This window comes from Sinocyclocheilus rhinocerous, unplaced genomic scaffold (genome assembly GCF_001515625.1).
Source record: "Sinocyclocheilus rhinocerous isolate Xijiao unplaced genomic scaffold, SAMN03320098_v1.1 scaffold853, whole genome shotgun sequence".
Lineage (NCBI taxonomy): Eukaryota > Metazoa > Chordata > Actinopteri > Cypriniformes > Cyprinidae > Sinocyclocheilus > Sinocyclocheilus rhinocerous.
This window is the reverse complement of record NW_015627738.1, coordinates 2,409,016-2,424,059: the sequence shown is the minus strand read 5'-3', so window position 1 is coordinate 2,424,059 and position 15,044 is coordinate 2,409,016. Positions and strand designations below refer to the sequence as shown.

Below are 15,044 nucleotides of genomic sequence, written 5' to 3'. Positions count from 1 at the left end.
GTTTCCGTTTCGTCCCAGAATTTTCATTTCGGTGCATCCGTTTTATTTAATTTAATTTAAATTTAACAGTAATTTACTTTCAAATGCTCCAATTGCTGAAGGGTCTGCACAACTTTTTAGTACAATTTCAAGTTGCACTGTTCAAAATACCTGTAGTAGCACAGCAGTGCATACCTGTTTACATTGAATTAAGGTGGACTAGATTAGACCGTAATACAAATAGTTGAGTTTGCCAGGTGCATACAACATTTATGACAGGTTTTCATGAAAGTGTTGGTCAGTTTGTCTGCTTGACAATCCCATTTTGCACTGCAACAATAAAACTGAAGTGAGATAAACAAACTGAGAAATGTCAAATGTCAAAACGGATGTCAAAGTTTTCCTTTGGGGACATAATTTGAAGTTGGAAAAAGGTAATAAATTGCAATATATCGCAGAATATCGCAATATGTTTAAAATCGCAATAATATTGTATCGTGACACAGGTATCGTGATGCCTCTGGTGATTCCCACCCCTATTACATAGGCTTTTGTGCTTAGAAACTAATAGTTGCATCACCTTATTCCAGGGTTCGAAAAAGAAAGGAGGAGAAGCTAAGGGAACAGGAGCAGAAATTAAAAGAAAAACATGAAAAACTCAAAGAGGAGGCAAGAAATGGAGACCATGTGTCAGGGTAAGCTGAACCAATAAACCTTTCTCAATACTCAATCCCTGGGTTTTGGGACACAGCTTACATTCCAGTCCACATGTTTGATTAAACTTGTCTCTGTCTGTTGGTTGTAGAGAGGAGATGGATATCAGCACAGAAAGTCAGGAAGGTCATGCTGAGCAAAACACAGAGGATGAGGAGGAGCAACCAGCCAAATCTAAAAAATGTATCCGCTTTTAAAATTATCAGCAGAAGTATCAAGTTTACTTTAAGATACATTCTTGGTCTTATTATGATAGATTTTTCAGTGCATGTTATTTTGAAAGAGAAAAAATAGATAAAATAGTTAATAAACCTGCAAGTGGTATGAGAAATGTTGAACTTCATGATTAATGGTTACATTTATGCATTTGGCAGACACTTTTATCCAAAGTGACTTGCATTGCATTTACATTACATTTTATAAGTTCTTGCTTGCTCTGAGAAATGGTTGTTTAAATTATGTAGCAAATATATTCCTATGTTTTTGTTTTCCAGTAAAGAAAACAAATGACCTCCCAAAAGAGAAACAGGTTGGTGAGGTTGAAATGAAAGACAGTCTGAGCCCAGAGGAGTTACAGCAACAGCAGCTCAAAGAGAAAGAACTCCTGGAGCGCATTCAGAAAGCTATGGCCTGCACCTACATCCTGCCTCTCGGCCGAGACCGCCTTTATCGCCGCTACTGGATTTTTCCTTCTGCCGGGGCACTGTTTGTCGAGGAAGACTTCTTTGGCCTGACAGAGGACATGCTAGAGCCCCATCCGACTCCCGAACCCAAAATAGAAGAGTTTTCCTCAACTGAGAGCCCTGTTAAGACAGATGCCACCACTGAGGACCCAATGCTGGTCCAGAACACCTCACCGTCAGTCAACCGGCCAAATCAGTGGTTCTTCTACAGCATACCTGCGGAGGTGGAGCAGCTCATAGAGGCTCTAAACCCTCGTGGGCACAGAGAGAGCAGCCTTAAAGAGACACTTCTGCAGGAGAAGGAGCGCATTGTTCAACTGATGGATAGCAAAGCTGTTCAACGTTACCATCACTCAGGTACTGTGATTTTTTTTTGGAGCCAGGTTCCTAAGTAATGTTACGTTTTAGTTTTTGGGTGCCTGTGACTTTCTTTTTTTTAAATTTTTTTTTAATACTGATGTCTGTCACTGATGGGCATGAACATGTTAATAATTGAACCATTATGAATAATTGAGAATCAACCATTTCTGATGATATCTGAGCACCAAATCAGCATATTAGAATGATTTCTGAAGGATCACGGAGGACTGAAGTTATGGCTGCTGAAAATTCAACTTTGATACATTTTTTATATTTCACAATATTACTGGGGTTTTTTTTACTGTATTTTTGATCAAATAAATTCAGCATTGGTGAGCATAAGAGGAAAAAAAAGAATTATTCATTAATCCAAATTATGGTGTCATTTATTGTGCAGATGAATCTCTGCAAGAGACCAAAGGCAGCACTTTAAAGCCAAAAGTTGGCCCGTCTTACCCACAAAGCACTGTACCCGCTGAGCGCTTCATGGAGAACCGTCTCCGAGATCTACTACTGGATATTGAGGATCGCATCTATCAGGGAACTCTGGGAGCAATTAAAGTATGTTGATTGTATTGACCACATTCCATAGTTGTAAATATTGTATTTCTTACAGTGTGATATGGCTTGATCTGGTTTTTCCCCCTCCCTTATTTTTATATTTTTAATATATATATATATATATATATAATTTTGCCGTAATTCAGTAGTTCAGATTTTTTATTTATCCTGCATAATTTTCACTTTCCCATCAATTTTTAACATGCAAAAAAAGTTTTTATTTTATTATTATTTTTTTAAATATAATTTTAGTTAATTTTAAGTTTCTTGAAAAACTGGAATTACAAAATGTATTATTATATTTATATTTATATTTATAATTTTTTTTTTTTTTTTTTGTGCCTCTTATCTCTGAAAAGGTGTTGGACAGAAACTCATGGAGAGCCGCACTGGAAAACGGGAACTATGACCTGTTAAATCCCCAGTCCAAAGAGAACGGGCTGATCAACGGAGAAGAGGAGCCAATGGAGATTTATGAGAATCACATCAAAGACAGGTTATTTTACTTTAATGTCTGTTAGCTGTTAATTTTTATTTCTGTGTTCAAACTAGTGGTGCAACGGATCACAAAACTCACGGTTCGGATCATATTATGGATTTTGAATCACGGACCGTTTTTCGAATCAGCAAAAAAAAAAAAAAAAAAAAAAAATTTAGTGAAAGCTTACTTTAAGTACTTCTATACCACTAACTAATAAAGTTAGTAATAAAACAAGAACAATTACACAAATTACAAGCATAGATGAATACAACAAAACACAGTTACAAATAAAGTCAGTAACAGTAGCATTCAGGTGCAGAAATGTAATAATTAAGTGTAAAATAACACAATAGTGCTCACTGCACAAGTTAAATACAGATTAATCTTTGTTAGAGCTGTGGTGTTATTTGATTAGCAGACAGAAACGGGTATTTATTATTGGCTGCTGTCTCTTTAAGACCAAATGCACAAACCTAATACTGACACACATCCGTTTTCTTTCTCAGCTGTTTACGTTCACTAAGGACATAACTGACTGTGTTTACTAGAATACTTGCCAAAACGGGTATTTTAACATAACTTTGTGTGTATGTGAGAGGAATCAATTCGCTGTTCACGCGATGTCTCTCTCTCTCTGTGTGTGTGCGGCAGCGGCTGAGCGCACAGAAAATAGCGCACGATTTAAAATTGCTTGAATGTGTAAACTGGCAAGACAAAACATGTGCAAATGATAAACTTTTACTCTATGATGTTGAACTTAACCGTTAATCCGTGAATCACATGCGTGCCGAACCGTGCAGCCTGATCCGTACGGATCATCTACAATCCGTTGCACCCCTAGTTCAAACAGAATCTGGTGCTCCTACAAGCTAACAGCAGTGCCTGCGATTGTGCGAACTGATGATGTTTTTCTCACGTTTAGGCCGCAAGAATTGAAGGCCGAGGGTCAGAGTGCCACGTCTACTACTGTGAGCACACCACAGCCTGTCAATAACATTGTCCACTATTTGGCACACGCTCTTGCACAGATAGAGCAGGGCATAGAGCGCAAGTTCCTGAAAGCTCCGCTAGGTAAGATCTGTTACTTCTATGGTTTCTTCTGAAACTTTGAGGGTATAGGGGTGTGTTCCTGAAAACTATATGGATAATTGTTTTGTTTGTAGGATCATGTTTTTGTTCCATTTTTTAAATTTGTTAATCCATAGGCTCTTATTTCTAAATGTTTTGTTTTTAATCAGGTGATGAGGATGCCAAGAAAGACCAGAAGTTGAAGAAAAAGGACAAAAAGAAAGATGACGACCAGTCCAGCGAGAAAGATGGTAAGATTTCTTGTTTACCTGAAAAACTGAAAGCGTTTTCTCTTTTAACACGTTGATGTAAATTATGAGTACTAAACCTATTTTCCTCAACAGATGGCAGTGAAAGTGGGCGGCAGGTGAAAACTGTGCAAGAACGCTGGCGTGAGTCTTTGTTGGCCTGCTCCAGCTTGTCGCAGGTTTTCCTGCATCTTTCCACACTTGAGCGCAGCATAGTCTGGGCCAAATCCATCCTCAACGCCCGCTGTAAGGTGTGTCGTAGGAAAGGAGATGCTGAGAACATGCTTCTATGTGACGCTTGTGACAGAGGCTATCACATCTTCTGTGTTCGGCCAAAACTGAAGGTGAGGACTATAGTTTTTGAAAGGTTCGATTCAGTTGACACCTTATTAATTGTTCTTTTTCATAAACCCTGATTTGCCATGCAGACTTAAGGTGTGTATGTATAAACAAACACATGCAGCCAAGGACAAAATAGACATGCATATCAGCAATCTGTTAATAAATTATAGTATATGTATTTGTAAATAGAAATTCTCTTAAACTTCTGACGAAAGTTTTGATATTCCTTAATTTGTTTTACAGGCTGTTCCTTCTGAAGACTGGTTCTGCCCTGAATGCCGCCCCAAACAGCGTTCCCATAGAATCAACTCCCGGCAGCGTTCCTCTATTGACTCTGAAGAAGAAATGGAGGATGAGGAGGAGTCTGAACAAGAGGAAGAAGAATCAGAAGAGGAAGAAGATGAGTCAGAAGAAGAACAGTCAGAGGAGGAAGAGTTAGTGGACTTGGATTTTTCTTTATTTTTATCTTTTTTTTTTTTTTTTTTTTTTTTTTTTTTTTTTTTTTTTTTGTTGGTTTACTAATTGAATGCGGAAAAATACAATCAACATTGTTTTCTTTTTTCTTATTTATTTAACAGTGTGTCCAAGAAGGCTGCTGTCAAACTGCCTCCACATAGCAATAAAGGAGTTCGTTTGAACACCAGATCAAAACAGGCTGAATCAAGTCATTCCATGCCTCGCTCGCAGCAGAGCACACCCAAACAGAACCAGTCTGCTAATAAAGGAGGCTCCAAAAACTCAGGGAAGAAGTCCACCCCGGTGTCCAATGGCAAGCCCCCTCCCCGGGCAGGAAGCCGCTCCAGTGCTCGTCTTAGCCTAGAGGTGCTCACTGCTAATGGCACAACAACCAAATCCAACCAGCCCAGTCCTACAGCAGAGAATACAGACTCTAGGAAGAGACCCATTACTGGTAAGGAGTGTCAGTGAATCCACACACATAAATAAATCAGCTTAACATAAAGGAAATTTGATTTACTGCATCACATCAAATTAGGATACTATGGCTAAAATAAAAATACTGTGGCTAAAACAAAAATTAAAAAGGTAATTATGACTTATCTCACAATTAAGACTCAAAAATGTCTGTTTTTTTTTTTTCTGGCATGGAGTAAAAAAAAAAAAAAGCTAATCTCACAGTTCTGACTACTTTTTGTGTAATTGCAAGTTTATAGGTAACAATTCTGACTTTTTTTTCTCAGAATTTAGTTTGTATTTCACAATTGCAAGTTATAAACTTGTAATTGTGATTTTACATCTCGCAATTAAGTTTTTTTCCTCACAATTCTGACATCTCGCAAGTCTTTTTTTTTTTTTTATGCTTCCAAAACAAAATTTAAAAAAAGAAACTTTTTAAGCTTGGATTGGAGAAAATGACATGATTAATCTTTAACTTAATGCAGACACTTGTTATTCTTCCCGTTTCATTTTTTCTAAGACTTCTTGTTCACATCTCATGTATTGTGGTTTGCCACTGTTTCTCCAGCAGAGGTCTCCCCAAAAGCCAAGATCGTTTTGGCTCCAGCCACCACTTCATCCAACCGTCGAAGCTCAGGGAGAAACTTAGGCGTCCACGAGCTGTCAGCCTGTGAGCTGCTCACTGTGGACCTGGTCAGACACGAGGACAGCTGGCCTTTCAAGAAACTGGTGTCCAGAACTCAGGTAGTGCATTTAGAAGTTAAGAGCTGTTCACACTTATAACCCTCTGTAACAAGGTCATAGAGCTCCCATTCTTGGTTGGTTTATGACCAGCTGTACTCCTAAATAATCTGTGCAGTTATGTGAGATCTCGCTTTCCCAGTTTTACACTGAGGCATTATTTTCATAGTTTTGATGACTACTTTTATTGCACATATTTCCAGGTGCCTGATTACTATGACATAATCAAAAAACCCATCGCCTTGAGCACAATCAGGGAAAAGGTCAACAACTGTGAATATCAAACTGCTGGTAAGTTAATCATTTTGTTTTGTGGAAGCAATGATTAAATAAAACTAGTTGTCACAAGTCAATATTTAACAATAAGGTTTTCAAATTCACCTAGTTCAAAACCCTCTGATGTCAATAGTTTTTATGAATTTTGTCTATTTACATTCATGCATTTGGAAGACGCTTTCATTCAAAGCGGCTTGCTTTGCATCTAAAGTACACATTGCATCTAAGGGGGGATGGAATTGAAGGTTTTCTCTACACAAATTTACTTTCAAAAACAGAAATATCCACTTGAGTATATGAAAATGTAATTTGGAATGAACCTTATCTAACACTTTAACAGCTTGAAAGAGTCGCACAACATAAATCATTGCTAAATGTAATTTCTTTTGTGTTATTAATCTCGTAGCGGAGTATATGGAGGATGTGGAGCTCATGTTTTCCAACTGTCTGGAGTACAACCCACGTAACACCAACGAAGCAAAGGCCGGTCTACGGCTGCAGGCCTTCTTCCATTCTGAGCTTCAGAGACTTGGCCTGGCTGAACGCATGACTCCACCACAGAAACGGTCACGGATGTAAACAAAAGCCCATCTTCCACACAAGCTCGCCAACTGGCCGAGACTGAAGACCAGTTCATAATCCGCTGTCTAATTATGTTGTTCTGTGGCATTTGTGGAATGTTCATGAACATTCCGGTGTGGTGTGACTCATTAAAAAATTCTACCTAGCTCTTGTTCACAAGAAAGTTTATTTGCAGTGTGAAGTGTGCAAGCAAAATGGCACTCAAGCAGCGGATATCAAGCGGCATTTATCTTCACAGCCAGTGACAGGACTATAAATCGGCTTTTAATCCTATGGAGCAAAGAATAAGTCCTTCACTAGCAGGAGAAAGGAAAAACAACTGTGCTGTGAAGAAACAATAATATTTGCACTGTTTTCTAAAAAGTTTTTTGCATTCACATATTAACTCAGGACAAAAAGCATTGTGTTTTTGTCTGCAATTTCAAAATGGTGCATTTTGTTTTTTTTGTACCTCAACTGCATTTCTAGACTACTATTTTGTATAGATTTTTACAGACCCGGGTCTCCTTTTTGATGATAAATTAAGTCTCACAGCTCAAATGAACAAACAGAATTTGTTTTGTAGTTGTATAGATTAACTCAGTTCTTTCGTTCAGGTCCCTATAGCTTGCATTAACACTAAGTAGGAACCAAAACATCCCATTTTGTTGCTTTCCTTTTCAGTTTTTGGTTATTTATTATTAGATTTGGCTATAATTTGCTTGCTTTATTTATAAAATTGTCTTTATAGGTTATATTTCCCCTTACCCCCCTTCTCCATCAGAAAGCTGTATGATCAGTTTTCCTTTCATGGGTCTTAAGATTCATATTACCTGCTGTGTAAATCTTTTTTTTTTGAATGTAAAATAAATTGTGAATATTTGGCTTGACCACTTGTTTTCATCACTGATTTTCAGGTATGCATGAATTGTACGTTTTCGGAGTTAGGTGCACTTTAAATGAAGATTGTCCAGAAAAAAAAAAACTGGCTTTGTCCATTTAAATGATGTACACTGTATAACATTTAATTAATTTATATCAGGTCATCAGCTGATGTGCCTGAAACTACTAATGAATATGGTCATTTATGATGAATATTAGTTTTTTTCCTAATTATTATCTGGTCTAAAATGTCTTATGTAATGTTCCTAACTTAAAAGTTTAAACATTGTCATATTTTCATTACATTTAAGTGATTGTTGTTTTAGACAATATTATGCAAAGTTGTAATTCAAATGTATGGTTTCTCTGGTGGCACATATTTGTCCATTTCATTGCCAAGTGTCCCAATGACAGTGCATATGCTTGAGCAGCCCTTCACTGCGGCTGTGCAGTGATCTCTCTCTCTCTCTCACACACACACACACACTCGGCTGTTCACATTCCCAGATAGAAGTACCAAGAAAATAATCGTTTATTGATTCAGCGCGTCGGACAGCATGGTAAGCACAGGTCTTCTGTCACGCATCGTTCGTTCTCAATTCATAATAGATGTTATAATGTTATGTTGAAACACTTTCTGTCAAACTTTTGATCGGCACCTGTCACGTTTTCAGCTCTGGCAGGAATGTAATGCGGCGCTGCGACGAGGTCCCTGATTGTATGCGCTCCGGTTGAAGAATATAAAGCTTTATTCGGCTCTAAGTTTATTTTGTGGTTACCGAAATCTGTTTTAATTTGATATGAATCTCCATCTCAGGCCTGAAGCTGAAGGCGGCCATTTTTATCTAATTTTAGCCGGTGCTTTAATCACTGAGCGCGCCTCTCCAACTTTTACTCACTGGCGCTGGAGAAATAAATAAATGCTCGGGGCTGAATTGATGGACTCATACGTGTATAATCAGAACTGTTATGGCGTTGCATGCTGTCAGATGTCTGTTGTGTGTCCTGGGGAGTGAATTGGGCTACTTGTTCATGATTCAGTAGGATTTAGTGGTCGTAGTGAGAGAGAGTCGGAGCTCAACACCAGCTGCTCAAAGCGCCACCACTGCCTGTTAACTTACTGTTAACTACTTCACACTTACTAGTACCTTCGATACTGGTAACTATTACAATAGTTGACGCTAGTTTTTTATTAAATATTGAATATATTGAAAATCCACTAAATACTTATTCAATAATATTACATATTCAGTACTTTTACTAACTACTAAATGCTTAGCACGTTCCAGTACTTTTTACATTTTGTTACTAGTATATATAATAATTGTAATTTATAATAGTTGTTTGTAAAAATAACAATAATTATAATTAAGTATAGGTGTCTCTTTGTTCTGTATATATTCTGAATAGAATGTATTTCAATTGATGATAGTGACTTTTTAGTCTTACTAGTATTTGTTTTTAAATTCAACTATCAAGTAGCCATTTTCCTAGATATAAATAAGTACAAAATAAATAACTCTAGAAAGTAAAGAAAAATCAGATGCTGCTTGGTTAGTAGTTAAAGTGGAGTAGGTACTAGTAAGGAGGAACTAGGGTGATATTATTTTGTTTATTATTTACGTTTGATATATTATAATTTCTTAATTATTTTGAGTTTTTGCTTGAAACAAGTATATATAATCTAAATATATGCAACTATTTTAAGTCATTTTGCTTCTCAAGTAAATTTATCTTAAATTTAAGAATTTTAAATATTTGTATTGGAAAACAAGACAAATACTAAGTTATGTATTATTTATTTATTTATTTCAGTGCAGTTGGAGTAGTTAATTATATCCAAAGAAGAACTAGTACTAGTATCTAATTAAGTTCTTATTTGAATCTATAGTAATCACCGTTGGTTACTAATATTCAAATTGAATCCTCTAGTATTTAATTTTAGTCCTCTAATAATATCTCATAACTAAGTAATATCATGAATAATTACACCAGTAAAACTAGGTACTAGTCAGTATAAGAATAGGAGATAAAAATACATGGGAAGAAGTAAGTTTTGAGGAATACATTTTAAAATGGCATGTGAATAGTGTCGAGATTTAAGCATTGCTGTTAATAGTGTTCACCGTCTGTTTGATTGCATGACATTAACTAACTGCTTGATTTTTACCGTACATTTCTGCCATATGGACATCAGCTTGAGATAGTCACCACTCGGATATCAAGCGGCATTTATCTTCACAGCCAGTGACAGGACTATAAATCGGCTTTTAATCCTATGGAGCAAAGAATAAGTCCTTCACTAGCAGGAGAAAGGAAAAACAACTGTGCTGTGAAGAAACAATAATATTTGCACTGTTTTCTAAAAAGTTTTTTGCATTCACATATTAACTCAGGACAAAAAGCATTGTGTTTTTGTCTGCAATTTCAAAATGGTGCATTTTGTTTTTTTTGTACCTCAACTGCATTTCTAGACTACTATTTTGTATAGATTTTTACAGACCCGGGTCTCCTTTTTGATGATAAATTAAGTCTCACAGCTCAAATGAACAAACAGAATTTGTTTTGTAGTTGTATAGATTAACTCAGTTCTTTCGTTCAGGTCCCTATAGCTTGCATTAACACTAAGTAGGAACCAAAACATCCCATTTTGTTGCTTTCCTTTTCAGTTTTTGGTTATTTATTATTAGATTTGGCTATAATTTGCTTGCTTTATTTATAAAATTGTCTTTATAGGTTATATTTCCCCTTACCCCCCTTCTCCATCAGAAAGCTGTATGATCAGTTTTCCTTTCATGGGTCTTAAGATTCATATTACCTGCTGTGTAAATCTTTTTTTTTTGAATGTAAAATAAATTGTGAATATTTGGCTTGACCACTTGTTTTCATCACTGATTTTCAGGTATGCATGAATTGTACGTTTTCGGAGTTAGGTGCACTTTAAATGAAGATTGTCCAGAAAAAAAAAAACTGGCTTTGTCCATTTAAATGATGTACACTGTATAACATTTAATTAATTTATATCAGGTCATCAGCTGATGTGCCTGAAACTACTAATGAATATGGTCATTTATGATGAATATTAGTTTTTTTCCTAATTATTATCTGGTCTAAAATGTCTTATGTAATGTTCCTAACTTAAAAGTTTAAACATTGTCATATTTTCATTACATTTAAGTGATTGTTGTTTTAGACAATATTATGCAAAGTTGTAATTCAAATGTATGGTTTCTCTGGTGGCACATATTTGTCCATTTCATTGCCAAGTGTCCCAATGACAGTGCATATGCTTGAGCAGCCCTTCACTGCGGCTGTGCAGTGATCTCTCTCTCTCTCTCACACACACACACACACTCGGCTGTTCACATTCCCAGATAGAAGTACCAAGAAAATAATCGTTTATTGATTCAGCGCGTCGGACAGCATGGTAAGCACAGGTCTTCTGTCACGCATCGTTCGTTCTCAATTCATAATAGATGTTATAATGTTATGTTGAAACACTTTCTGTCAAACTTTTGATCGGCACCTGTCACGTTTTCAGCTCTGGCAGGAATGTAATGCGGCGCTGCGACGAGGTCCCTGATTGTATGCGCTCCGGTTGAAGAATATAAAGCTTTATTCGGCTCTAAGTTTATTTTGTGGTTACCGAAATCTGTTTTAATTTGATATGAATCTCCATCTCAGGCCTGAAGCTGAAGGCGGCCATTTTTATCTAATTTTAGCCGGTGCTTTAATCACTGAGCGCGCCTCTCCAACTTTTACTCACTGGCGCTGGAGAAATAAATAAATGCTCGGGGCTGAATTGATGGACTCATACGTGTATAATCAGAACTGTTATGGCGTTGCATGCTGTCAGATGTCTGTTGTGTGTCCTGGGGAGTGAATTGGGCTACTTGTTCATGATTCAGTAGGATTTAGTGGTCGTAGTGAGAGAGAGTCGGAGCTCAACACCAGCTGCTCAAAGCGCCACCACTGCCTGTTAACTTACTGTTAACTACTTCACACTTACTAGTACCTTCGATACTGGTAACTATTACAATAGTTGACGCTAGTTTTTTATTAAATATTGAATATATTGAAAATCCACTAAATACTTATTCAATAATATTACATATTCAGTACTTTTACTAACTACTAAATGCTTAGCACGTTCCAGTACTTTTTACATTTTGTTACTAGTATATATAATAATTGTAATTTATAATAGTTGTTTGTAAAAATAACAATAATTATAATTAAGTATAGGTGTCTCTTTGTTCTGTATATATTCTGAATAGAATGTATTTCAATTGATGATAGTGACTTTTTAGTCTTACTAGTATTTGTTTTTAAATTCAACTATCAAGTAGCCATTTTCCTAGATATAAATAAGTACAAAATAAATAACTCTAGAAAGTAAAGAAAAATCAGATGCTGCTTGGTTAGTAGTTAAAGTGGAGTAGGTACTAGTAAGGAGGAACTAGGGTGATATTATTTTGTTTATTATTTACGTTTGATATATTATAATTTCTTAATTATTTTGAGTTTTTGCTTGAAACAAGTATATATAATCTAAATATATGCAACTATTTTAAGTCATTTTGCTTCTCAAGTAAATTTATCTTAAATTTAAGAATTTTAAATATTTGTATTGGAAAACAAGACAAATACTAAGTTATGTATTATTTATTTATTTATTTCAGTGCAGTTGGAGTAGTTAATTATATCCAAAGAAGAACTAGTACTAGTATCTAATTAAGTTCTTATTTGAATCTATAGTAATCACCGTTGGTTACTAATATTCAAATTGAATCCTCTAGTATTTAATTTTAGTCCTCTAATAATATCTCATAACTAAGTAATATCATGAATAATTACACCAGTAAAACTAGGTACTAGTCAGTATAAGAATAGGAGATAAAAATACATGGGAAGAAGTAAGTTTTGAGGAATACATTTTAAAATGGCATGTGAATAGTGTCGAGATTTAAGCATTGCTGTTAATAGTGTTCACCGTCTGTTTGATTGCATGACATTAACTAACTGCTTGATTTTTACCGTACATTTCTGCCATATGGACATCAGCTTGAGATAGTCACCACTGATAAGCTATTACTAAATATTATGTAGAAACTTTCATTTTCTGTAAAGCTGCTTTGCAACGATTTGCATCGTGAAAAGCGCTATACAAATAAACTTGAATTAAATAGAATTTAATGTTAATCACTGTTTTGTTTCAGTGGATTAATGCTCAGTTCAACCTTCCAGGGGCCTCATTTGTTTTGAGGGTGTCATTGATCATGAATCCAAACGTCTTTAAAAAGTCCCAGGAGGAGCTCTCATAGTTGTATCGTGGCCCAGGCACCCCGCTATGACTTGGCCTTGCAGCCCGTTTTTTTTTGACCGGGAGTAAGAGATTTGACTTGTAGTGACAGACCAGCTGGCTGTGCGCATGCAGCACGTACATGAGTCAGGGTTTGTGAGCAGCACTGGATCACTCAATGCCAGTGAGGTGATCCAAATCTCGCAGCTTGTTACATATTGCCTGGTAGAGTCATACAGTAGTTATTTTTTACTATGGATGTGCATTATCATGCTATTTACTCTGCTGTTGGAGAGTTTGGACATCCAAGTATGGATCCACAGACTTGTAGAACTGCTGTTTTCATCTCAACCGTCTGCATTCATCTCAATCTCATCCTCATTGCAGGCCTCTGGTGTCACAGTCAGTGATGAAGTCATCAAAGTCTTCAATGACATGAAAGTACGGAAGTCTTCGACCTCAGACGAGGTGAAAAAGCGCAAAAAGGCAGTGCTGTTCTGCCTCAGCGACAACAAGAAGAAGATCGTCGTAGAGGAGGGCAAGCATATCTTAGTCGGAGACATTGGAGACACTGTCGATGACCCCTACGCCTGCTTCGTGAAGCTCTTACCTCTCAATGACTGCAGATACGGCTTATACGATGCCACTTATGAAACTAAAGAGTCCAAGAAAGAAGACTTGGTATTTATATTTTGGTACGTAGTCTGACTGGCAAGATAATTATAAGGGTTGCAAAGGGGCAGAAAATTTCCAGGATTTTGGGGACATTTTCTGCCCATTTGCAACCTTCATAATTACAGATACTTTTTAAAATATATATATATATTTGATTTATTTATTTTCTTATTTATGCATTTTTAAATTTAATTTTGCATTGTTTTTTATGCATTTATTCATGCATTTTTAGTATTTTGATTTTAAATTTGTAAATTTGTCTTAGTTCCAATTTTTTTTTGTTTAGTTTTTTTGTCTTAGAACTTGTTAGATCTACCTATAGCAGTGCATACAACATTGTATCAGTACCAGAAAATCCAGCAAGCGAACTGCGATCAGTTATTTTACCTGTCAAACCAGATGTCACTTGTCTAACTTTTTTCCCCCCAGAATACACTGATAGTTTACCGTCAGACTTAGGAAATTTCATCTACACTCTTAAAAATAAAGGTGCTTCAAAAGGTTCTTCACAGCGATGCCATAGAAGAACCATTTTTGGTTCCACAAAGAACCATTCAGTCAAAGGTTCTTTAAAGAACCATCTCTTTCTAACCTTTTTGTAATCTGAAGAACCTTTTTTCACCACAAAGAACCTTTTGTGAAACAGAAATACTTGGGGAAATTCAGATATTAAAGGTTCTTTATGGAACCATTTAGACAAAAAGGTTCTTCTATGGCATCGTGAAGCACCTTTATTTGGAGAGACGCACATGCTTCAGCGTGCTGCAACACGAAAAGCCCTTCTTGTGTTTCCATTAATAATGAATGAAAATAAATGAAGTGGATCAGCATATAGCTGCCATGAATGATGGGATGAATCGTGTCCCATGTGTAAGTCTTTTGTTGTAAATAGACACGTTCTGTAAAACCCTGTTTAGATATTTACTGTCATTGTAATGTATTTTCATGCGGCTGGTGTTCTAAATCTTGAGTGGAAGATATAAAGCATCATGTACTCCGTGCAACTGGAACATAATATTATTCGATATGAAATGCGATGGGAATTGCCTCATCGTGAATCTTGGATAGAGAGCATTTTCTCTCTTCACACTGCACTGCACCTTTGATGGAGTTAAACTCACAGCAAGTCATGATAGCAAAAACATAAGACGATATTTCCCATTACCTCTGACACATTTCAAATCTAGCGCTGAGCACAGTGGCCTGGTCTGATGCATCACGCTGATAGCTGGCTAACTAACCCTCCTATCAGATGC

At 36.3% G+C, this 15,044-nt stretch overlaps 2 protein-coding genes across 6 annotated transcripts in view; both read left to right on the top strand.

The window, feature by feature from the left end:
• The window catches only part of LOC107733880 (bromodomain adjacent to zinc finger domain protein 1A-like), a 29,735-nt gene extending 22,450 nt beyond the window's left edge, over positions 1–7,285 (top strand). For 3 of the 4 annotated variants that reach the window (XM_016545717.1, XM_016545725.1, XM_016545741.1), the window contains 13 exons: positions 570–674; positions 785–876; positions 1,188–1,733; positions 2,134–2,297; positions 2,657–2,793; positions 3,701–3,849; positions 4,017–4,097; positions 4,191–4,438; positions 4,680–4,870; positions 5,015–5,346; positions 5,920–6,095; positions 6,296–6,383; positions 6,775–7,285. In XM_016545717.1, the coding sequence (XP_016401203.1) occupies positions 570–674; positions 785–876; positions 1,188–1,733; positions 2,134–2,297; positions 2,657–2,793; positions 3,701–3,849; positions 4,017–4,097; positions 4,191–4,438; positions 4,680–4,870; positions 5,015–5,346; positions 5,920–6,095; positions 6,296–6,383; positions 6,775–6,947 (2,482 nt within the window). In that variant the 3' untranslated portion in view covers positions 6,948–7,285. The remainder of the gene's footprint in view (positions 1–569; positions 675–784; positions 877–1,187; positions 1,734–2,133; positions 2,298–2,656; positions 2,794–3,700; positions 3,850–4,016; positions 4,098–4,190; positions 4,439–4,679; positions 4,871–5,014; positions 5,347–5,919; positions 6,096–6,295; positions 6,384–6,774) is intronic. The other variant, XM_016545734.1, reaches the window with a different exon arrangement.
• Positions 7,286–8,226: 941 nt separating this feature from the next.
• The window catches only part of LOC107733868 (cofilin-2), an 11,531-nt gene continuing 4,713 nt past the window's right edge, over positions 8,227–15,044 (top strand). Inside the window, exons 1-2 of one of the 2 annotated variants that reach the window (XM_016545706.1) lie at positions 8,227–8,371; positions 13,501–13,808. In XM_016545706.1, coding sequence (XP_016401192.1) covers positions 8,369–8,371; positions 13,501–13,808 — 311 coding nt within the window. In that variant the 5' untranslated portion in view covers positions 8,227–8,368. Of the gene's footprint in view, positions 8,372–11,093; positions 11,239–13,500; positions 13,809–15,044 lie in introns of those variants that run through there. The other variant, XM_016545699.1, reaches the window with a different exon arrangement.